This window comes from Eulemur rufifrons, chromosome 24 (genome assembly GCF_041146395.1).
Source record: "Eulemur rufifrons isolate Redbay chromosome 24, OSU_ERuf_1, whole genome shotgun sequence".
In the NCBI taxonomy this organism is placed as follows: domain Eukaryota; kingdom Metazoa; phylum Chordata; class Mammalia; order Primates; family Lemuridae; genus Eulemur; species Eulemur rufifrons.
In genome coordinates this window covers 31,377,141-31,400,094 of record NC_091006.1, presented here as the reverse complement: position 1 = coordinate 31,400,094, position 22,954 = coordinate 31,377,141, and the positions used below count along the sequence as shown (strand labels likewise).

Below are 22,954 nucleotides of genomic sequence, written 5' to 3'. Positions count from 1 at the left end.
TTTGAGCTCAGGAGTTTAAGACCAGCCTGAGCAAGAGTGAGACCCCGTCTCTGCTAAAAATAGAAAGAAATTATATGGACAACTAAAAATATATAGAAAAAATTAGCTGGGCATTGTGGCACATGCCTGTAGTCCCAGCTACTCGGGAAGCTGAGGCAGGAGGATTGCTTGAGCCCAAGAGTTTGAGGTTGCTGTGAGCTAGGCTGACGCCACGGCACTCTAGCCTGGGAAACAGAGTGAGACTCTGTCTCCAAAAAAAAAAAAAAAAGAAAAGAAAAGAATCACTTCTATATGAAGAAATAGTGACATTTTGGAAACAACGTATTTTTTCTGCCTGTGAACCTTAAGCTATGCATCCAAATCAGGACCTGTAAAAGTCAGCCCAGAGACACGTTTCCATAGTACCTCTTGCTTCAATAGTATGTTAAAACAGTTATAAATCCCTTGTCTGAAAGATGGGAAGAAAAGACAAATTTTTCATCCAGGTGACTTGGATGAGATAGGGAGCCACGCACTATAATGTCTTCATAATCCCTTTTCCTATGAGATTACTAAGAAAAGTGGCTTTCACTGCCAAAGCTAAGTAAAGAACTGAGGCAGTTTGCTGCATAATTTAGAAGCGCTTGGCCCAGATTCATCAAGACATTGAGAATCTGGGGGACTTAGGGGGAGGAGACTGTCTTTGCTTTAGGCAGGTAGCCGCACTTTTCACCTTCACTTGTCAGCAGGTATCAAATTCCTCTAAAAGCTAAAATAAGCAGGTATAGAAGTAGCTTATTAATGTTTCTATATTATTGTTCTACAAAATTAACACTTACCGAGTATTCACTATGTGCTAGAGACTTTGCATATATCATCTCGTTTCATTCTTATGTCACATCTTCAGAAAAAAATACATGTATCAACCCTGATTTTCGGTTAGGAAACTGGTGTTTCAAGAGGGATTCAGCAAGCTGCCCAAGATAACGGAGCCAGTGGGTGACAAAGAAGGTATATGAATTCAATTCTCTCTCTCTCTCTCACATACATACATACCGTTTTGTATTATATGTATCAAAAAAGAATACATAAAAACTGCTGGGAAATCCATATGTGGTAAAATATAGTGAGTAGGCTTTTACAATGGTTATGTGGGAGGAATTCATATTTTTAAAGTGAATTGTCAGGAAATCATGTCATGAATTCAACCTATACATTCATGAAAGAGGTTTCCTATTCACTCTGTTTTGTAGACTTAGAAAATAGAGTTTACGTGACTTAGTTTAGGGAGTTATTAGTCAAAGGAGACCTAAAACCAAAGGTACCAGCCGGGCGCAGTGGCTCACGCCTGTAATCCTAGCACTCCGGGAGGCTGAGGCTGGTGGATCCTTTGATCTCAGAAGTTCTAGACCAGCCTGAGCAAGAGTGAGACCCCTCTCTACTAAAAATAGAAAGAAAATTAGCTGGACAACTAAAAATGTATAGAAAAAATCAGCCGGGTATGGTGGCACATGCCTGTAGTGCCAGCTACTCGGGAGGCTGAGACAGGAGGATTGCTTGAGCCCAGGAGTTTGAGGTTGCTGTGAGCTAGGCTGACACCATGGCACTCTAGCCTGGGCAACAGGGTGAGACTCTGTCTCAAAAAAATAAAAATAAAACTAAAAATAAAAATAAACCAAAGGTACCTGAGCTTTTGGTGCCCTGACCTTGTTTAAAACATGTTATGGGCCGGGCGCGGTGGCTCACGCCTGTAATCCTAGCACTCTGGGAGGCCGAGGCGGGTGGATTGCTCAAGGTCAGGAGTTCGAGACCAGCCTGAGCGAGACCCCGTCTCTACTAAAAATAGAAAGACATTATATGGACAACTAAAAATCTATATAGAAAAAATTAGCCGGGCATAGTGGCGCATGCCTGTAGTCCCAGCTACTCGGGAGGCTGAGGCAGTAGGATCGCTTAAGCCGAGGAGTCTGAGGTTGCTGTGAGCTAAGCTGACGCCACGGCACTCACTCTAGCCTGGGCAACAAAGTGAGACTCTGTCTCAACAAAAAAAAAAAAAAAAAAAAAAAAAACATGTTATGGTTCAACACTGTAAAAGAAAACCCTCACCCCATCGTGGATATGGTAGACTGTAGTTTTTGTTGACTATTTTGTTGACTTACTGGCAAACTCAAGACAGCGGAAGACAGCTTCCTCAACGTAATGTAGTACTTAAGAGAACAAGCTGTGGGGTCAAACAGACTGGATGTGAATTCACACTCTGCCTCTAAGGGCCATGTGCCCAGGACAATATATTTAATCTCTAGACTATCCATTTCCTCATTTGAAATGCTGGGATAATAAAAGTATCTATCTCACTGGTTTACTGTGGGGGTGAGTCGACTCATATAAACCACTTGTTCACAACACCTACCATATTTTAGTTATCATTTAGAGGCACATTCATACAAAAAAAATAATATCAGGCTCTTAAAAAACTGAACATTAGACATACCTTCTTAAAACGAAGTCTGAGTATTAAAATTATTCTTCCAGAAAATGTAATCCCTCAGGTACAGTAAGACTAGAGTACAGGCAAAATTATAGAGTTGAAGTTGAGCTTCATTTTTATATTCCTCACTTCTCTTTCAGAAAATTCATAACATAAAACACCAATGCAAAGCACTAGTCAACCTGTATTAGAGAAAATTGAAGAAGGAGGAATATTTTCCTCTTCTTCATAAACAACTGTGTCACAAAATTATTTAAATCTGATATACACAAGTCAGCAATTTTCATGTTTCCACTGTTGCTCTGTTAAATAACTGGTCACCATCCTGTGTCTAAAAATATTATATAAGCAGAGATCAATCTTATATGGCCCCCCAGCAAGGATGGATAACATATTTTATTCCTTCTAATAATTTACTTTGGCATAATTAATAATAATTTTATCAGGCTTTAGTTATTGAGCAAGGTTACAGAGAATATAATATACTTACCATTAGTAGATCCTGGAAACAAAATTTATGAAATAAATAAGGAAGAAGAGAGTAGATGAGCAAATAAATAAATAATGAAGTGGCCTCTTGCAGTGCTGTCATCCAGCCAAAAATCATGTTTTCGGGCGGAAACAAAGAACATTGGCGCCACCTCGTGGCAGAAGCCTGTGTGGCATGATGTAAGGTAGAAGAGAGTAGATGAGCAAATAAATAAATGATGACGTAGCCTCTTGCAGTGCCGTCATCCAGCCAAAAAAAAAAAAACAATCATGTTTTCGGGCGGAAACAAGGAACACTGGCGCCACCTCGTGGCACAAGCCTGTATGGCATGATGTAAGGTAGAAGAGAGTAGATGAGCAAATAAATAAATGACGAAGTAGCCTCTTGCAGTGCCGTCATCCAGCCAAAAAAAAAAAAAAAATCATGTTTTCGGGCGGAAACAAGGAACACTGGCGCCACCTCGTGGCACAAGCCTGTATGGCATGATGTAAGGTAGAAGAGAGTAGATGAGCAAATAAATAAATGACGAAGTAGCCTCTTGCAGTGCCGTCATCCAGCCAAAAAAAAAAAAAAAATCATGTTTTCGGGCGGAAACAAGGAACACTGGCGCCACCTCGTGGCAGAAGCCTGTGTTGCATGATGTAAGGTAGGAAGCTTGCGAGAATGTTACTAGACTAAAAGAGGTAGCAGAGATGGTCATTTGCACCCGCGTGGCCTTTGAGCACTAGAAATTTGGGTAGTTCAAATTGAGATGTGCTGTGAGTGTAAAATACACACTCGATTTTGAAGACTTACGATGGAAAAAAGAATGCAAAATATCTCATTCATAATTTTTATATCGGTGACATGGTAAAACAGTATTTTTGATTATATGATGTGAAATACAATATTTATATTGTAAGTATTATTAATTTTACCTATTTATTTTTATCTTTTTAATGTGGCTACTAGAAATTTAAAATTACATACGTAGGTCACCTTATCTTTCTTTCGGACAATGCTGGTCTCACCCCTCCTGCTCAGAATATGGGCCACGGAACAGCAGCGTGGACATTCGGTGCCTGGGAGCTTGTTAGAAAAGCAGATTCCCAGGCCCCTTTCCCAACTTACTGAATCAGAATCTGCATTTTAGCAAAACCCCCTTGTGACTCGTATGTTAAGTTTGGGACTTGCTGATGTAATCCAATCCCCTTGTGTCACAAGTGGGCAAACCGAGCCCCAGGGTGGTGGCTCGGCTTATTCATAGTCATCTAGCCGGTTGCCCTAAAACCCCTGTGGCCTTGAAACTACTAAATGCCCCGCCCCACACGACATCATCCTGAGGACCCTTCTCTTAGAGTAAAAATAAAATAAGACTGCTGTTTCACTGGCAAAAAAAAAATCCCAAAACATAATATTGTAAATATATAAGAAAATCGGGTGTCCTTAGGGATATTTATAACAGAATTCTAGGGTATTCTTCAGCATTTGCGTAAGTGAGTCACTACTCTTCTGTAGAAAACCTCGGCTTTCTAAGCTATTACTACAAATAACATACTTTGACCATGAAGACAGGCCAGAGTTGGGAGTCGATAATGTGCATTCCAATGACTGAGTCAGTACAATCAATTTAAAGAAGACTGGTTCCTTTAAGCCAAGTAAAAAGGTGAAAGAAGGAATTAGAGTTTTATTAATATAATCGAGCTTCTTGTGGGAGGGTATTACTCATTCTTTCAATATCCAGCTCCTCACCATATGTTTAGCATATAGAAGTCTTTGAATAAGTATTTTTTGCATGAAAAGATTCGTTTCTGTTGATTAGGTTCTATATCTCAGGAAATGTCCCCTTCTTTACATTGTCTGGTAACAATGTAAAGAAATTCAGGAAAACACTTAAGTAGGAACCAATAGCTAAAATTAGCAGTGTTTTTATGCCAAAATCCCTTTGTAACTAAGTACACTGTTAAGAGAAAAATCAAGTAGATATTAACCTTGGTTGTGAAAATATAATTCATTGCATAGAAAGATGATGGTCCAATTAAAATATAATAATATTGGAAGATAATCGCAAGGAGCAAAAGTGGTTAAAAATATTTTTAACCATCTCTGTAAAGATTTTTATGTGACAAATTAATCAAGCTTCATCAATTTTCAGTGTACTGTGTATAGGAACCAAATGTTTTCTCTCATAAACGATCACTTTTTTGTATGCCAAATGGAAAATGTAGATTTAACTCAGGAAATGAATTTCTGTGTTATATTAATTGAATATACTAAGTAGAATAGGAAGCACATTAATGAAATGGTTTTTTTAGATGATGTAAGTCATATAGGAAGGAAAGTTTAACTCCCACTCTCTTCCCTTCAATTGTCCCATTTCCTCATGTTTTATCCATTACTCATGTCATGTTTTGTCATTAACCTAAATAAAATAATGGGACATCAATCCTGCTTGTTGTATATAATAATGCACAGATGACTCCCACATACAATTATTGAAATGGTAATGATAAAAATAATAGGTCAAAATGTTAATTTATATATCATTAACTTGGCACTGAAGTACGCATTACCTTACAGCATTTCCTCTGCTAATGTCTTGAATATATATGGAATGATTCATTCATTCACTCACCAAACTCACTGGGAACCTGCATGCCAAGCACTAACACACGCACTAGGAATACAATCCCTGCCCTCCTAGAGCATGTATTCTAGGGAGAAAAGAGGAACAATAAACACATAGATGATGAAATACATGGCAGGTCAGAATGTAAGAAGTGATGTGGAGAACACCAAAGGGGGAGATAGAGAGGCTGGGGTGCTGCTTTATACAGGGTGGTCTCTCTTAAGGTGAATTTTGAAGCAGGGACCCAAAAGAAGCAAGGGAGGAGGCTTTTATTAGATTTATTTTTAGATGCGTAATATTTTATGCTATTGTAAATTGTATCTTTGAAAAATACAATTTACTGTTTGTCGCTGGGAAATAGAAACATACAATTTTCTGTTTGTTGCCAGGAAATAGAAATAATAAACATTTATAAATTGATTTTTGTCTCCAGCAACCTCACTAAACTCTATTAGTTCCAATATTAATAGATTATCTGTAGACTCTTTTGGAGTTTCTATTATTGGAGTTTCATATGGCCTTCAAATAATGACAGTGTTGTTTTTTATTTTGCAGTCTTTATTCTTTTTATTTCTTTTTTTGATTTATTGAGATGCCTAGGGACTTCAGTAAAGCACTGACTCTAAGGGTGACTGAATATGGATTTGTATTTTGAAGGTAGAGCCAATAGGATTTGCTGACAGACTGTATTTAGGCGGCGACAGAAAGACAGGAATCAAGGTTGAGTTCAAGGTTTTTGGCCTGAGCGACTGGAAAAATGGCATTGCTATTTCCTGCAGGCAAGGCCAGTGGTTTGTTGAACATATAGTGCTGTTCATTAAATAAAGACAAAAATGCTGACTGATATTTATTAACATTGATCTTTCTAACAGACTTCTGCCTGGTTTTCCACTTTTGAAATAATTCACTGCAGTAAGGATTTAAACATTTACAAATACTCTCTGTAGGGCTGAATTATGGCTTTCTGTTCAGCCACTGCCCTCTACAGGGGCGTCTCTGAATAGAAACTGTGCACCTGATTAAAATCCAAACCAAAAAATATGGGATAATTTTTCCCTCCAGCCTCAACTTGCCTGTTTCTACCACGTGTACACACACACACACACACACACACACGCACCCCTATTTTTTTTTTCAATCTTCCCCAGGTCAGAAAACTATAAGAGAACCTCGTATTCAGGAAACTTGGTCCCTGCAATGCACTTACAAGATGTTCTAGAAAGTCCAGCTACATTTCTGTGGAGTTAACCTAAGAACAATAAAGAAACAATGCAGGGATGACTCCGGCAGAGGACATTCCAGGTCACACAAAAAGGCCTTATTGTCCTAGTTGGAATGCCAATTTGGCCATCCTTTATCACCAGGCTATCAAAGGATCGGTAAAGCCTTAATGTCCTTGCACAAAGAAGCAAAACCCTAAAAACTGGCACAACCAAAGTCCCGCTAAGCTACCCATCCAGCTCCCCAATGTTTGTTCAGTACACATATAAGGTATCTCATTGGGGTAAGGGTGATGAGTTGGCCACCTCTCCCCTCTTCCCCCCTCAACTACCACCCAATCTCAAGCACATATAGGCAGTGAGAGTTGTCCTGTAAAGCCCTCTGTCCTCAGCGTCCAAAACAGTGCCTGTTATACAGGAGGCACACAACATTTTTTTGCAATTAATATCTTCAGGGCTTTTCTAAAAGTACCCAAAAGAGCTAAATTTTCATTTACAGTAAAGAAAAACAATATGTTTACAATTGATGAGTCAAGAAATAGCATTGACACAACATGTAGGTAAATATCAGAAGGAACAGCTGATAGAGTTAAAAACGTTGTTTCTAGATTTGGAATTCTAGTGGGAAAAGGTAAACACAATTTTGACCACCATCCTGTTTCTGTTACGTGCAATTACTTCGATGATTTTCTACTTTACGTGTTTACATTATACATATTTCCATCATCCTAATACAGCTATTCATCTTCATGCATGACCTGGCTTCTTTATGCATATAGTTGTTTGCTATCCTACGTTATGTATTTTACATAATCGGCTTTTTTTCACTTAACATACAGTTTCAGTTGTCATACACAGATTTCCGTGTTTCTGCAGTCTTCATAATCATCATGTTAATGCCGCATGATATTCTAACAAGGTAGTGTCCCATACTCTAGCTGTAACACACTAACGTGGAACATTTAGGGTTGTTTGTATTTTTCCATTGGAAACCCTGCAGGCACGTGATCTTGTTTGTTTCACTTTTTTGCGTCTGTGGAACCGTATTCCGGACTTCCCTGCGGGCAAGCCCGAGTCAGGTTACGGGCTGCTGGGACCAGCCCGGGCCAGCGCGTCCCGGACCGGGAACCGCGCGGCCGGCGCCAAGTCCCGGGCGGGGCCGGCGCGTCCCCGCCCCGCGCCGCGTCACTGACGTCCGGCGAGCCTGAGCCCGGCGCGGCGCGGGAGTGGCGGCCGCTCCGCGGGCGGGCGGGCGGCGGGGGCGCTGGCAGCGCGGTCGCCGGGCGCGCCGGCCATGGCTCCCTGGGCGGGGACAGAGCTGTCGGCGCTGAATCCGCTCCGCACGCTGTGGCTCGCGCTGGCCGCCGCCTTCCTGCTGACGCTGCTGCTGCAGCTGCTGCCGCCCGGCCTGCTCCCGAGCTGCGCGCTCTTCCAGGACCTGATCCGCTATGGGAAAACCAAGAGTGGGGGGCCGCCGCGCCCGGCCCTCTGCCGGGTCTTTGATGTCCCCAAAAGGTAACCGCGCCCCGGGCGCGAGCTGCGGTTGCCGAGGCGCGGAGAGCTCGGGGCGCCGCGGCCCGCGGGCGGCCGGCAGGGGGCGGCAGAGGCGGCAGCGGGCCTGGGAGGCGCGGCCGGGTCCCCGCGCGGCCGCCGGCTGCTGCCCGGGCCGCCGCGTGGCTCTGGGGGCGCGGGGCCGCGTGTCCGCGGACGCCGGGGGAGCGAGCGCCGAGCCGCGCGGCCTCGGGCGCAGGACCGCGAACGTGCGGCCTCCCGGAGCCTTCGCCTCGGGGAAACGGCGGCGCGGCCGCATGCAGGCCTGGTCACCAGGTGGCAAACTAGAACCTCCTTTGTCCATCTTCTGCTCTTCCCCCCCCCCCCCCCGCACTCTAGGGGCTTATGATCTAGCTTGAGGTCCCCGGAATTCTTCGCGCCTCTCTTTCCCCGATTTGTTTCCACAACCCTGGAAGTCAGGGGACAAAGTCAGGGGACAAAGGACTGGGACGCTGGTCATCGCAGGGATGCCGCCTCCTTTGGCCGCCCTGACGCTCCCAGCCCGCACCTCGCAGGTGCCTCTGGAGAAGGTGGCCCAAGATGGCACATTTTTGTCAGGCCCCGTCCCGAAACTCCGTTTGACTTTCAGCAGTTTTCAAAACCAAGTTTAGTGAAAGATGAAGCCGTCAGGAGTTTCAGAGATTGTGAGACCGATTATAGTTTTCTTTTTCCTCTTTTTTCACTTTGAATTCAGGGCAAAGCTGAGCCGAGTGAGCCAAACTCTATTGTAGACGGTAGACATAGAGCAGTGTCTTTTCTATTAAGATGCATTTTAAATTGGCATTTAGGAATGAACCTGAAGGAATGTTCCTGATCGATTAAAACATCTGGGTTGTCACTTAAAACACTCATAGGTAGTGTCTGTCGCGGGTCCACCTGAAGGGACTCAGGATAATGTGGCTTCTGAAATGCGGATAATCCGCCAGTTTTGACTGCAGGAGAAAGATGGACCAGGTGTCGACACGGAGAAGGGAAAACTCATTCTAAAAGGAAGAAGTTTGCAAGGCAAATTGGTCATACCTTGGACGTTCTTTCTGTTACCTGTCATCTTATTTTTAATCAGGGTTAACTTCTTTTCTACTTTGTAGCAATTTATTTTCTGAATTTTGAAAAAGGCATTAGTGTGCCTGGGTTAAAGGGCACGTTTAACATCATTCCCTGGACTTACCTATTTCTCTGCATTCCATACCCCAGCTGTCACTGCTCAAGTCTGTCATTATGTGACAGCCAGGAAAGAGACTTGGCGCCTTTCCCTGATTCATTACTATAACAATTGGTACCTTTGGGTTTCTCGTAATTTCTGCTGTACTATATTGTGAAATAATTCATACCTTTTTCTTCTTCCAGAAGTCTAGAGAAGAACCTCCCAGGGTGTTCGAGTGCTCTTTTTTTTTTCCCCCTCTAAATTGAAACAAACATTTCTTTTAGTACTGAAGAAGGTACTACAAATCCAGGCCAGTAATGAAAGACATTTTTATTGAGACCAAAAAAAGAGCATTTGTATCAAAGCTGGCAGTGTCTCCAAAAAAAATTAATACATACATTACCCTCCTTCTAAATTTTGTACTCCTGTTTATATGAAAAAGGAGGATAGTTAGAGTTGGGTTGAGGTGAGAGTCTACAGCCTCTCCTGTGCTTCTCTGTGTTTTCCAGGGTGCCTTCGTGGACGATTTGCTTATCACTTTTATAATGAGGAAAAAATAGTAAGCGTTAATGGCCAAGGAGCACGTCGGAGAGATTTTCCTGGTTTATTAATAGTAACCACCAGTGACTGAGCGCCTACACGTATGGTGACTCCTAAGCGTAGTGTATGCCTTTCCTCATTTAATCCTCACAGGAGACCTGTGAGGGAGATGTTATTGTCATTGTTCCCATTTACAGATGTGCAAACTCAGGCTTGGAATCAGAGGTGACTTGCCCGGTGGTGCTAATGCCAGCTTGGGTCGCACTTGAACTCTGCCTGTCGGAACTGAAATCCCAGGCTCTTCTCTGGGGAACCTCATGGAGAGGACCTTGCATCATGCGAAGCCCAGTATGTGTGAAAGCTCCAATGGGAATGGATTTGTCCCCAGAGGGTGGCATCTAGTAAATAGCTCGGTTAATCCAACTTTGAAACTATTTAGTAACCTTAGCTTAGATGGTTATATTTAAATAGTTTTCCTTATGCAACATTTAGTAGTACTCTTAAACATGAAAATAAGCCTATAATTTCTACACTTAGAAATAGGCAGGCCGGGCATGGTGGCTCACGCCTGTAATCCTAGCACTCTGAGAGACCGAGGTGGGAAGATCACTTGAGCTCAGGAGTTCAAGACCAGCCTGAGCAAGAGCGAGACCCTGTCTCTACTAAAAAATAGAAAAAATTAGCCAGGCGTGGTGGTGTGTGCCTGGAGTTCCAGCTAGTCAGGAGGCTGAGGCAGGAGGATCGCTTGAGCCCAGGAGTTCAAGGTTACAGTGAGCTATGATTGCGCCACTGCACTCCAGCATGGGTGACAGTGCAAGACCCCGTCGCCTCTAAAATTTTTGTTTAAAAAGAAAGAACGAAAGAAAGAAAAAGGAAAGGAAAGAGAGGGAGAGAGAAAGAAAGAAAGGGAGGGAGGGAAGGAGGAAGGAAGGAAAGAAAAGAAAGGAAAGAGCCACCGGTAAAATCACATTTCGGCACAAAAAGCATTACTTTGGTAATTTTGTTTGCAATTATTTTTTTCCGAAGGAGACAAGAATGAAACCTCAAATCAGTTCCTGGAATGTTTGTTTCCATCACCCCTGTTTGGCAGATTTTTTTTTTTTAATTAGAGTGAGGGTTGCTTTCCTTGTTTTCCTTTTGGTTCCTAGAGTATTGATTTACCCGAAAGTCTTAATAAATAGGTGACCGCAAACATGTATCTTAATGCTTTAACTTGCATAGCGTATTACTATATGGAAGCAACTTCTGAAGTTTCAAAATGGTTCCAAATGGTATCAAAGCATTGCAGTTTAATTGGGCTTGCAGATGGGGAGCTGCCCAGACTTTCCCCACTGGAGTCCAGGGTGGGTCTTAACCAGAGGTTCCAGGGGATCTGTGGACAGAATTCAGGGCAAACTTGGATTAAAAGAAAGTTACATCTTCATTTTCACTAACCTCGCTGAGATTTAGCATTTCCTTTAATTGTGAATGTAACCAACAAACCACAAATACTGCAAGAATTAGCAGTACCTGCAACTTTGTGATAGTTTCTCCACATTGCATTAAAAATACTGACAATACCTCCAAACATTATTGTTTTCATGCCTATCAGAACACTATAGTTTATTCAACACTAGATCTTATTTGATACATTAATTAAGAAGCACACATATTACTATATCACAGTTGTTTTCCAATAGTTGTATTACCTATGTATCAGTATAATTGGTTTCTTTTGTAATGCCTGTGTTTCTTATTTTATGCTTGTATAACATTTTGAGAAGGGCCTGTAGCCTTCACCAGACTCTCAGAGGGGTCCATGGCAGAGAAATGGTTAGTTAGAGCCCCTGCTGTAGACTATAAACTTTATATTCATTTACATTCGTCTCCTTTGTTACCTTGTCCCTAGCTCAGTGCCTGACAGGTCCCCTCGATCAATATGCTTTGAATGAATGACAAAAAAGAGGTTTGAGGTTTAGTTGGTTTGTTGGTTAATTGACTCCTTACTCTGAGAGTAACTTTGTTGGTTGAGATACCCTCTCTTTCCTTGATTTATCTAATCAGTGTTTATAGAATATTTACTATGACAGGAGCTATTCTAGGCTCACTGGAGTTTATCTTCTAGAAAGGCAGACAGCAACATGTAAACAAATCTTGTAAAATCAGCCAGACAATTTCAGATGCGGATAAGTGCTTTAGAGCTGAGGTCCCCCTGGCCTGTTAGGAATGTTAGGAGAACTGGGACATGCATCACCTCCTGAGCTCCACCTCCCCCCGCAACGCCCCACCTTGGAAAACTTATCTTCCATGAAACCAGTCCCTGGTGCCAAAAAGGTTGGGGACGGCTGCTCTAGAGGAAATCCAGCAGGGTTATTCGATCTCGTGAGCAAGACTGAGGTTGGGTGGGAGCAACAACATGGAAGATGGAAGCTACTGAAGGCTTTGGGGAGAAGGGGTTGGCATTGCCTTGTGTGATGTGGGGGGTGTTTTGTTTTGTTTTGTTTTCCAATGAAACTTTATTGGAAGTTGTAGAAGTCTATTAGAAGTCCCAGTAGAACTTTGAAGTTCATATAATTTTTATGTGTCATGCAATATTATTCTTCTTTTGATTTTTCAACCTGATTTATGTTTTAAAAGGGTGACTGGCCACTGTGTGGAGAAGACTGGAGAATGGGCTCCTATGGTGGTCCAGGCACGAGATGGTGAATGGTGTGGGTTAGAGTGTTAGCATCATACAGCCCCTGCTGGTCTCATAGGTGGTGACATCAGAGCACTTAGCACAGGGCCGGGCACCTTGTCAGAACTCAGTAAACAATAGTTCCTGTCTTTAGGTAACCCCATAACTCCCCTAACTGGGGCCTAGAATTAGTTCCAGCCATATGTATTAAATCAGATCATCTATCCTAAGCTCAAAAGCATAGAGTAGCTTCTGACTCACAGTAAAAGCCTAAGACCCTATACAGTGTCGTCCCCACCACCTCACTGACTTTGTCGACTCTGGTTTGTCCCCTGTCCGGCTCTGTTCCAGTGTTGAGGTCCTCTCTGCCAGTCCTCTCTTGTACCTCAAGGCCTTTGCACAGCCTGTTCTCGCCACCTGGAGAGCTCTTCCCCCAGAAAGCCACAGGGCTGACATCCTCACTTCCTGTAATTCTGCTCAAATATTACCTTTTCAATGAGGCTCTCTTATCTGTCTTGTTTAAAATTATAATTCTATCATCCCCAGCATTTCTTCATCCTCTTTTCTGCTTTAGTTTTCTCAATAGTGATTACTGCCTACTGACATGCTGTTAAGTTTACTCTTTGTGTGTGTGAGAGTCAGTTTCATGAGTGCTCGCTGCTGTAGCCCCAAAGCTTGCGCAGTCCTGGCGTATAGGGGGCACTCAGATGTTTGCTAAGCAACGGAGTGCTCACTCAGTGCCCGCTGTTACCATAAGGATGGCCTTGTTCCTGCTCCCAAGGGCTTGGAAGATAGTGCCACAGTTAAGCAAAGTGCCAAAGGAGGAAAAAGGAGAGCGTCCGAAACAGATGACAGTGGAGTTTTTAAATCTGCTTTTTGAGGCTCAAGGTGGGTCTTTAAAACCAAGCAAGAGATATGACTTGGCATTAAATGTTTTAAAAAACATTTTAAAAAGAGGCAACAAAAACAAAGCATTACTCATGCATTTCATTCTTCCTTAAGTGAAAAAAAAAAAATCCCTCTGGCAACTAGATAGAGAATAGTCTAGTTGTGGGAATAAGGGTTGTAGAATGGAGCCTGGGAGAACAGTTAAGATTATTTAATTTCATCTTCATAATCCTCTAAGGTTTCTGTGGTTACCTTCACGTGGCAGATGAGAAAGCTAAGGCTCAGAGAGGTTAAGTTACTTATCCAAGGTCACACAGTAAATGGCAGCATTTGGCTGGAGACTCAGCCCTGATGACTCCATGGTGCTCTTATTCATGCCACCTAGGCTTGCCTGGACTTGCTTTTCTGCCCGTGTTATACGCACTACATGCTGATTTATATCAAGTCAGAAGTCAAGCAAATCACTTATGAGTGTTTTGCACAAGTTGCTAAGCTTCTTACTTCTTACTGTTCCTTGGTGTTTTTGATTCACAAGTATATTGTTTTGTTTTTTTCATTCCTACATTTTGTTTTGCTTGCCTGATTTCCCTTTGTACGAAATATTTTCTTTTATTGTCACAGACTAATGAGAAGAGAAGGGGGGCTTATTATTAATACGTACATGAAGCATTGAAGACCAGGGAAGCCCAGATGACTTGAGCACCAGGCACCCAGTAGAGTCAGAAAGGTTTTGAATTTGTCTGAATAGAGAAAAACAGTAGGAAAAGTACAAGTGAAACTGTTAGGCTCTTCTGCCGTAGTAGGTGATTTGGTTTCAGCAAATCGACATCATCTTTCTCATTAAATTAACATTGCTAATTTCAATTGCATTGGTTTTGTGGTCTTATTTGTATTTAGTTTGTAAACGTGTTCATTGTTTGCAAAGTAGGCTCTGTAGTTGTCTGAGAATTGTAACCATCTGGAGTCGATACCTAGTGTTAGGACTATAATACTTGTCATGTTATAAGAAAAGTAATTTGAATCAACTCAATTCAGAAAAACACTGGGTCAGAAGATCTTTAAGGTTTCTCCCAGCCCTGAGGATCTGTGATTGTGCAAATCTTGCATAGCAGTTGTGTGGCTGCTCCTGCAATATTGCTCAGGATTTTGAAATCTTTTACAGATTTAGCTTGTTTTACCACAATCTAGGTTCTCTTCGCAAGGTCCTGCGGCCTCGTGTTTGGAACTTGAGCTCAATGCTGTTATCCAAAGATAAGAGAGATTGTTAGTTGGCCTTCTTTCTAAGTTTAACAAAGTCAGTTTGTTCTTGTTAACCTCAGAGAGACCTCTTTTTCCTGTATGTTCGGCAGTCCCATCACTGACAGAAAATTTTAAAAATCTGAACACCTGCAGGATTTGGGTTCTATTAAAAAGCAAAACTCGACACTTTGCAAATGGAAAGGTGGGAGGGATAGAGAAACTAAAAATAATCTTCCTGCATCATGGCCTAAAGCGGATCCACCCTGATGATTGCCTAACTTGTTTTTCTTTTGCAGATATTTTTCTCATTTCTATATCATCTCAGTGCTGTGGAATGGCTTCCTGCTTTGGTGCCTTACTCAATCTCTGTTCCTGGGAGCGCCTTTTCCAAACTGGCTTCACAGTTTGCTCAGAATTCTTGGGGCCACACAGTTCCGAGGTAACACCTCCCCTGGCTCATTGCAACACTGCACTCTGTTCTCGTTGTTCCTGTCTGCAGGGCAGCTGGACGCATTTGGCATCTCCTCTCACACCCCCCTCAGCAGGGCCTGGGAAGGGGAGGCTGGGGGCAAAAAGAGCTTTGCATGGTTCATGGCTGGATGGCCAATGGATGTCCCCAAGTCCTTCCCTGAGCTCATGGCAGGGCCAAGAGTCAGTGTTCCATCTCCTGACTTCCCAGCCAGTGCTGTGCTGTGTACAGGACTAGCTGTTCTCCCTCTGATATTTTTAGTACTGTTGATAAATTTATAAAGAAGTCTTTACCTGTAAGGGGGAAGCTTTTAAGATCCCTTAGGTTTGCCTTGAAACATTTATCATTTATACTGTTCCAACAAAAATCGTGTCTCAGAACTCCAGAAATGTGATAAAAAATTACTTTCTGATAAGCGTGTAAAAAGATGTGTTGTGCTGTGAGGCTCTGGTTAGATGATAAAATTCACTGTAAATAGTGGTTGACCAGATGATTACAAAATAGCCTTTCAATTTGCCACACTCAGCATCAGATAAAGGACATGTAGGGACAGTTTTTAACATAAAGAATTGAAGGGGAAAACCATGAAGTGGCCTCAGTTAAGGTCAGGCAGAGGGTGAGGGGCAGCGTTAGAGATCGATTGTTCTGGTCCTGTGTCTGTCCTTTGTTACTGGCTCCCTCAGAACAATCCTCTTCTGTTTAGCGAGAGGGACTGATTGCAAAAGATGACTCTCAGAAGAGAAAACCCGTGTCCCTCCTGTCTGGGAGGGGCGGCTATGCCAGCGGATCCCACTTCACTCATCAAAACTTCACCTCCTCGTTTGCTTCCTGTGGGACTGGCTGGTGTTTTGGTATTTGGAGGGTTGGTCGTGAGGAGTTTTATTTGGCTGTTTGCTTTAACCTGTTCCTAAAGAGTTAAAACTAAGTTTGGGTTTATTTAAAATACACAAACAGGCAAAGCTCATCTGTTGATAGACATCATGGTGGGAAGGTTGTGGAGGGTTGCAGTGCCTGGAGGGGACCTAAGGTGCTGGTTATGTTGTTGTTTCTTGATCCTGGTGCTGATGCCCAGGTGGGATGGGTTGGTTTAGTTTGTAAAACTTCACTAGGCTGTATATTTATGGGGGGGGGGGATGTTTAACTCATTTAAAAAAAAAAAAAAAACACCTAGGTTTTATGTTTTTTAAAACCAACTTTTCTTTGGACTTCTTTGGGGACAGAGGAGTCAGAGGGGTGAGAGGCAGGTAAGAAGGTAGATCTTGGGGCTCACTGTCCCCCTAAAAGTATAATTTTTTTTAATATGGAAAGAGATGCATGACACTGTTTCTGTTCCCGTCTCCCCCTCTGCCCCTGTGGGCGCCTGTGATCCCAGGGACCCCGAGGGTGGGGCTGCCCAGAGGCCACTGGGAACTCCCCCCCACCGTTCGCATCTGGCTATTCACACCCGGAACCAGAGGCCCGAGGACCCCTTCACAGCCATGGCCATGTAGCCTGATCAAGAGTCAGTGTTTGTCCCAGCCCTGTCCCTAACTTCCTGTGTAACCTTGAGCCAGGTCCCTTGACTCCATTTGGCCCATTTCTTCATTGTGAAAAAAAGGGAGGTGTTAGACTGGGTGATTTCTAGGCGACTGGCCCTTTGCTAGCTCTAATCTGGTTTAACACTCTGTTTAACAGTAGGGCAAACAAAATTCTGGATTAGTCCCAGAAGAGAGATGCTGAACGTGTTGCCTTCTGAATTGTAGGGGGTGAGCTGGCGCTGTCTGCGTTCTTAGTGCTGGTATTTCTGTGGCTGCACAGCTTTCGAAGACTCTTCGAGTGCTTCTACGTCAGCGTCTTCTCCAATGCCGTGATTCACGTGGTGCAGTACTGCTTCGGGCTCGTCTACTACGTCCTGGTCGGCCTCACGGTGCTGAGCCAAGTGCCGCTGGATGGCAGGAATGGTGAGTGGCCCGCCACACCAGGGGCTCCGCTGTCACGGGTTGTGGGGGCCTGCGAGGGGCTCCTCGGGCAAATCCTCCGCTGAGCATTGTGAGAAGTTCAAAAGCAAGAGATGGGCAGGGCCTGGTCGGTTTTACATTTGAGGAGTTAAGATTCTTGTAGCAGATTTAAAAAGTCAACATGCCCAAGGGTGTATATGTTCGCCATAACCGCTAACACCTTAAAGACACCAACACAAGCAGCCACGCCCTCAGTAAAGACAGTGAAGTGCCAAGGGTTCAGGAGGCTTGGGTTCAGGTGTGTGGGGTTTCCTGAAGGGATTGAGGTCAGTGGACCCAGGTGGGGTCAGTCTCTGGAGAGCCGGGGAGTGGCCAGTTGCTGAGCAGGAAGCCGGAAGCACCGAGACCAGGAGGAGAGGTCAGCAAAGGGCGAGTACTGGAAGGGGAGGGGAAGTCATGGTGCAGGGTCAAGTCACAGAAAGTGAGAGGAGGAAGAGGAGGAGGAGGAGGAGGAGGAGGAGGAGGAGTGGTGCTCCTGGGAAACAGTTGCCACTTAGGTCTTGTGATCGTTCCCATTATGAGCAAAGCTTTTGGTCGAATGCGGCTGCCTAGGGACGGGGCAGAGTGTGTGGTCAATCAGAATAGCTCGCACTGGCCAGAAAGAGGGAAGCAAAACCATGACCTTGTTTATGAGGAAGAAATGAAGTGGGTTTTTTTGTTTTTTGGTGGGGAGGACGGGGTGCTAACATAGATGACAGTTATTTTTGTGAAAATGCATGCTATTAAGAATCCAAGGCATTTGGAGTGGTTGAAATGAGTTTTTAGTGCTGAGGTTAACCTGACTTTGCAGCCCAGACTCTGCAGATCTTTCAAGACTGTTTGCTCTAATTCCAAGGCTCCGTGTTTCCTGAAGCTGCCCTATTCATCCTTGAAAACAGACTGAGGTCTAGCTATTTCCAGCACTCAGCGAGTGAGCCTCCTCCTCAGGTTTGACTTCGGTATCCGAGTGCCTTCTTGAAAGTCCCCTGTCTGTTGCTATCGTGCAACCTAAGAGGCCTGTGCGAGCAGGGGAGTGACTGGAAAGCAGGCCTCACTGACAGCCTTTCCCACTCGTGAGTTGTTTATTGGCCCCAGCCGCTCGGCCAGCAGCTCTCCACCTCTGAACTTAAGTCAGTTACCCCTGCCTGGCCTTTCTGCGGTGGCATTCCTGTGTTCGGCCAGTACCATGGTAGGAGCTGTCACTCCTGGTCAACAGTACTGGGTTTTCCACCCAAAAGGGACTTTCCAAACCCTCCGGTCACCCACGAGCTTCCAGCATGTAAGTTTCTACTGGCCTCACGTCACTCTTCTGCGGTCTCCTCCCCGGGCTGCTTCCCAGCCTCGCCCTTCCCTCCTGTGTAAACAGTCAAGGAAAGGCCGCGCGGCCTACAGAAATAGCTCTCCAAACATTCCTTTCCGCAGTTGTTCTCTGCTTCACCTCCTTGTCCTTCAAGGGGTCACGTGGGGTCATTTGGGACAACATGGGGAGAGCTGGTTTAAGTAATTCATTGAGAGAGGACACACCGAGGCATTAGCCAGCCACAAGGTCTGATAGAAATAACGTGGGCTTGGGAGTCAGATGGGCCTTTGTGTGGCTCATTTAACCGTCTTGAGCCACAGAGCCTATGGCAATAATTAGGGACACGTCACGATTTCACAGGGCTCTTGTGACAGTGTAAAGAGGAATATCTGTAAACTAGAACGTGAGCACCATAAGGCCTGGGATCTTGCCAGAGCTGTTCACTGCTTTATCCTTCATCCCTACGACACTGCCAGGCTTAGGAGACCCTCAGCGAGGAACCAAGGAATAGAGGAATAATCATAATAAATACCACCCAGATTAGACCCTCGGTAAACACAAGCCTTCCACCTACCTTCCCTTCTCTGCACTGTAATTCCGGCCTTACCCAAATGGATCATTTTTACCCTCCTAGGTCATTTCTCTGCACTCGGAGTAGGGCCCTTGGTGGGGATTTGAATTTTTAGACACTCGCTTTAACTTTTAGTCCTATGGTTACTTGCTCTTGAAGTCCGTCCTATTTAAAACTGTATTTTTCATATTTTATTTAACTTAGGAAAATAGAACCTTGTAGTTAAATGGCTATGCTTGCAAACATTAAAAGATTATATTAGATTGTTTATAGAGAGCAAGTTTTTAAAAGTAATTGACACAGGTAGACTTTGGGGGATTCCCATCAGTCATTGGCTATCACCAGCGGATTCCTGCTCCTAGATACCGTACGGAATCCTGTGATCCTTGCTTCTCTTACACGGATCCACTTTTTAGGGCTTCCCTCTCTGCCGCAGAGCTTCAGGCTGTTGTCTGTCACCCACAGACAACTTGTTTCTTAGGTCAGGACTCTGTCTAGGCTGCTGCTTCCTGCTGGTCGTAGGATGACTGTAACGTGCTTCTCTGATGCCAGTGGTCTGCGCCTCCATCCTTCCTTGGCTTTGTATTCTTCCCTTCCTCCCGGTCGCTGGAGAAGAAAGAAGATGATGATATTCTGAGTGTTTCTACTCCTAAAACTAAATCTCTCCGGCTAGGGTATCTCTAATCCAGACGTAGCATGTTGTTGTTCATCCTGCAGTTTACATTTCTCCTCTCTTGGAGAAGCCTCCCTCTTAGCCCTTCCCTCTGCTGATTTTCTTTGCTGGCCAGAGCCAGTCAACTCAGCATTCTGCATGCAGGGTCTCCCCAGCAGTGACGTAGCATGGTAGCTCAGGGAGAGATTTCTTTAGAAAGTGCTTCCTGACAGCAAAGCATAAGAAAGAAGACTTAAAGCAGGGCTTAGCAGTAGAAACAGAGTAGCCTTACCATGCTAGAGCAGCTCACAGCAGGAGGCAGAGCTGAACTTTGTGCTTGAAGCATTTGAAAAAGGAGCAAGAGAATGTGACAGTAAGGAATTCTCTGCCTGGGGCCACTGAAGCTTCGTCCAGAGGGACAGTGTTCTCCCCTCTAGACTTGGTAAATTTCATCAGGATACCTTTCCTAGTCATGAGGAATAATTGTGGATAATTGTGTTTCTACTAATGAAATGATTTTTTTAATTCCCTGAGCATCTGAAATTTTTCAGAGTTGGCTAATAATTCTAATTTCTGTAGTCTATATAATAGGGAAAAACCTACTGATGCAGGCGCGCTGGTTCCATATCCTCGGCATGTTGATGTTCATCTGGTCATCTGCCCATCAGTATAAGTGCCACATCATTCTCGGCAATCTCAGGAAAAATAAAGCAGGTGAGATCTCTTTTAGAGCCTCTGCATGTGGATTTTAACCCTCAGAAGTTAGTTCTCCATGTTCCTGCTTTCTTTTCCTTCCTGCCCTCGTTAGTTGACTAGTCTATATCAAATATTCATTTTTGACAAGGCACCTCTCTGGGCCTTGATCTTCCCAATTGTAAAATGAGAGCCTGACACTGAAAGATCTCTCTGGCCCCATGTAGCGAGACATTCTGTGGCATTCTGTGATTCTGTGCTGTGCCCACATTTTGAGGACTTTCCTGCACAGACGTATCTGATCAGCGTGTGACGCCTAGTATTCCTTGGAGTTAGCATCATTCCAGCCAGAGCAAAAAACTTGACCTTTTAGTTAGCTCGTGTTGACTTATCACAGGTATAGTTTCCACTAGGCTTTTTGAAATATTAAAAATGGAATCATATTATTTAATATTTATCAAGTACTTATTTTGTGCCAGGCCCTGTTCTAAGTGCTTTCCGTATAGTTTTACCATACCCGTATGAAATGAGTGTAGTCTAATCCTCATTTTACAGATGGGGAAACTGAGACATGAAGAGGTTAAACAACTTATATGAAGTTGCACAACTAGTAAATGGGGGAGCTGGGATTTGAGCTCATGCAGTCTGACTCTGGAGCCTGAGCTCTCAATGCCTAACTTAAAGGACCACTGGGAGAACTGGCGTTCCTTTTGTTCATATGAGCAATTGACAGTACGACCCTAAGCATGTGACTTTTTAATACGCAGTGGATTGACAATGGAAGTGTAACAGGATGGTGGTTTGCACACAGGTGTGTGATGATTTTTTCTAATAGTTTCTGTAAATGATTTGGGAGTGAAGTGGTAAAACTTTCCTTTCCAAACTTCAAATGCTCATGAAGTCTTCTTTTGCCATTTCAGGCGTGGTCATTCACTGCAACCACAGAATCCCTTTTGGAGACTGGTTTGAATACGTTTCTTCCCCCAACTACTTAGCAGAGCTGATGATCTACATTTCCATGGCCGTCACCTTTGGGTTCCACAACTTAACTTGGTGGCTAGTGGTGACGTATGTCTTCTTCAACCAGGCCTTGTCTGCTTTCCTCAGCCACAAATTCTACAAAAGCAAATTTGTCTCCTACCCAAGGCATAGGAAAGCTTTCCTGCCATTTTTGTTTTAAGATAACCTCAGTCATGAAGAATGCAAACTCTAGGGGACAGGTTCAACTCCGGAAGGACAATGAAGTCGGGAAACCAAAGTACAGTTTCTACAGAACTGTTTGAAACGCTCTGTTCCATTTTTACACCCCAAAAGTTTTCACTGAATGAACAAGATACTACCCCTCAAGAAAATGAATCTGCAAAGTGTCTTCCAAGAAGAAATAACTTCTGGCAGATCCGGGATTGGTGTATCTGCTTTCTGGGATGCTTTATAAAACCAACCAACCATCTGATGAAAAGTAGATGAGAATTCGCCAAGCTGCTTCACAAGCAAACCAACCATGAACATATAAACAGCTTCTCACATACACATACGTACATCCACAGGGGAAGAGATAAGATCACTATGGCTAGGAGGGCTTACTAGGGAAAAATTAACTGGACTATATAATAATATAGTTGGTGCTCAGTATACATTTGTTGCATGTCAATAAAAGCAGAGTAGCCTTTGAAAATAACAATAACATACAATTTTATACCAAGAGTTTCAGGGGAAAATGAGTTTGTTGGAGTTCATTTATACTTTCACACATTACCATAAACATCTCCAGTTATATGACTATAATAGACATTTCCACTCATCTCCCCTTCAAATCATAGGCTAACGGAACGTTTTTGACACCTCTTCTATTTACTGCTTTTTTTTGATATCCCTTTGAAGGGAATACTTCAAAAGTGAAAACATTGGGAAATAAATATTTTTATATTTATGCATAGCAAGCCTTCGTGAATGCAGTTGACATACTCTGGATCGGATAGTACTATAGCCTCATTCACGTGAAGTTGTTCAAATTGTATTAATGTCTGCCTGAGTTTATTTCAACTAATAGAATGAATATGAACATATTTAGGCATAAAGTTTACATTCAAAATAGCTTATGTTAAAGAAAATACCTGTGATCAATTCAGGGGGAAATAAATGCATGACGTCAACGAAAAACAAAAACTTGAAAAATCATACTACAGCCTGAGCATCAAGGTAAAAACTACACATTCGTGTAGCATAAGATTTTCTGGCTCACTGGCTGAGGTATCAACTTTATTTCTTTTGTGCAGATGTCATAATCTAAGTACCAAAGTTTTGCATTTATATGTACCTTGCTATGGGGGAAAGAACCTCATTATGAACGAGACAAATATCAAATGCACCATCTAAGAATATCTCTCTCCGCTCCAATCCCTGGAGTTGTAAACTAAGGCATTAAACTGAGATTCTCTTTACTATAACCTTAAATACATGCATGTCAAAGCACATTTGAAAGTTCTTACA

The 22,954-nt window shown here is 43.4% G+C and overlaps 1 protein-coding gene across 2 annotated transcripts; it reads left to right on the top strand.

The window, feature by feature from the left end:
* The first annotated feature begins 8,079 nt into the window (after nucleotides 1-8,079).
* On the top strand, nucleotides 8,080-22,013 carry SRD5A3 (steroid 5 alpha-reductase 3). Of its 2 annotated transcripts, XM_069457822.1 has the most exons (5): nucleotides 8,080-8,300; nucleotides 15,100-15,242; nucleotides 17,015-17,212; nucleotides 20,351-20,485; nucleotides 21,385-22,013. In XM_069457822.1, the coding sequence occupies exons 1-5, from the start codon at nucleotides 8,080-8,082 to the stop codon at nucleotides 21,642-21,644; spliced, it is 957 nt and encodes a 318-aa protein (XP_069313923.1). In that variant the 3' UTR covers nucleotides 21,645-22,013. The 2 variants fall into 2 exon arrangements, with proteins under 2 accessions (XP_069313923.1, XP_069313924.1); XM_069457823.1 differs by lacking the exon at nucleotides 20,351-20,485.
* The last annotated feature ends 941 nt before the right edge of the window (nucleotides 22,014-22,954 follow it).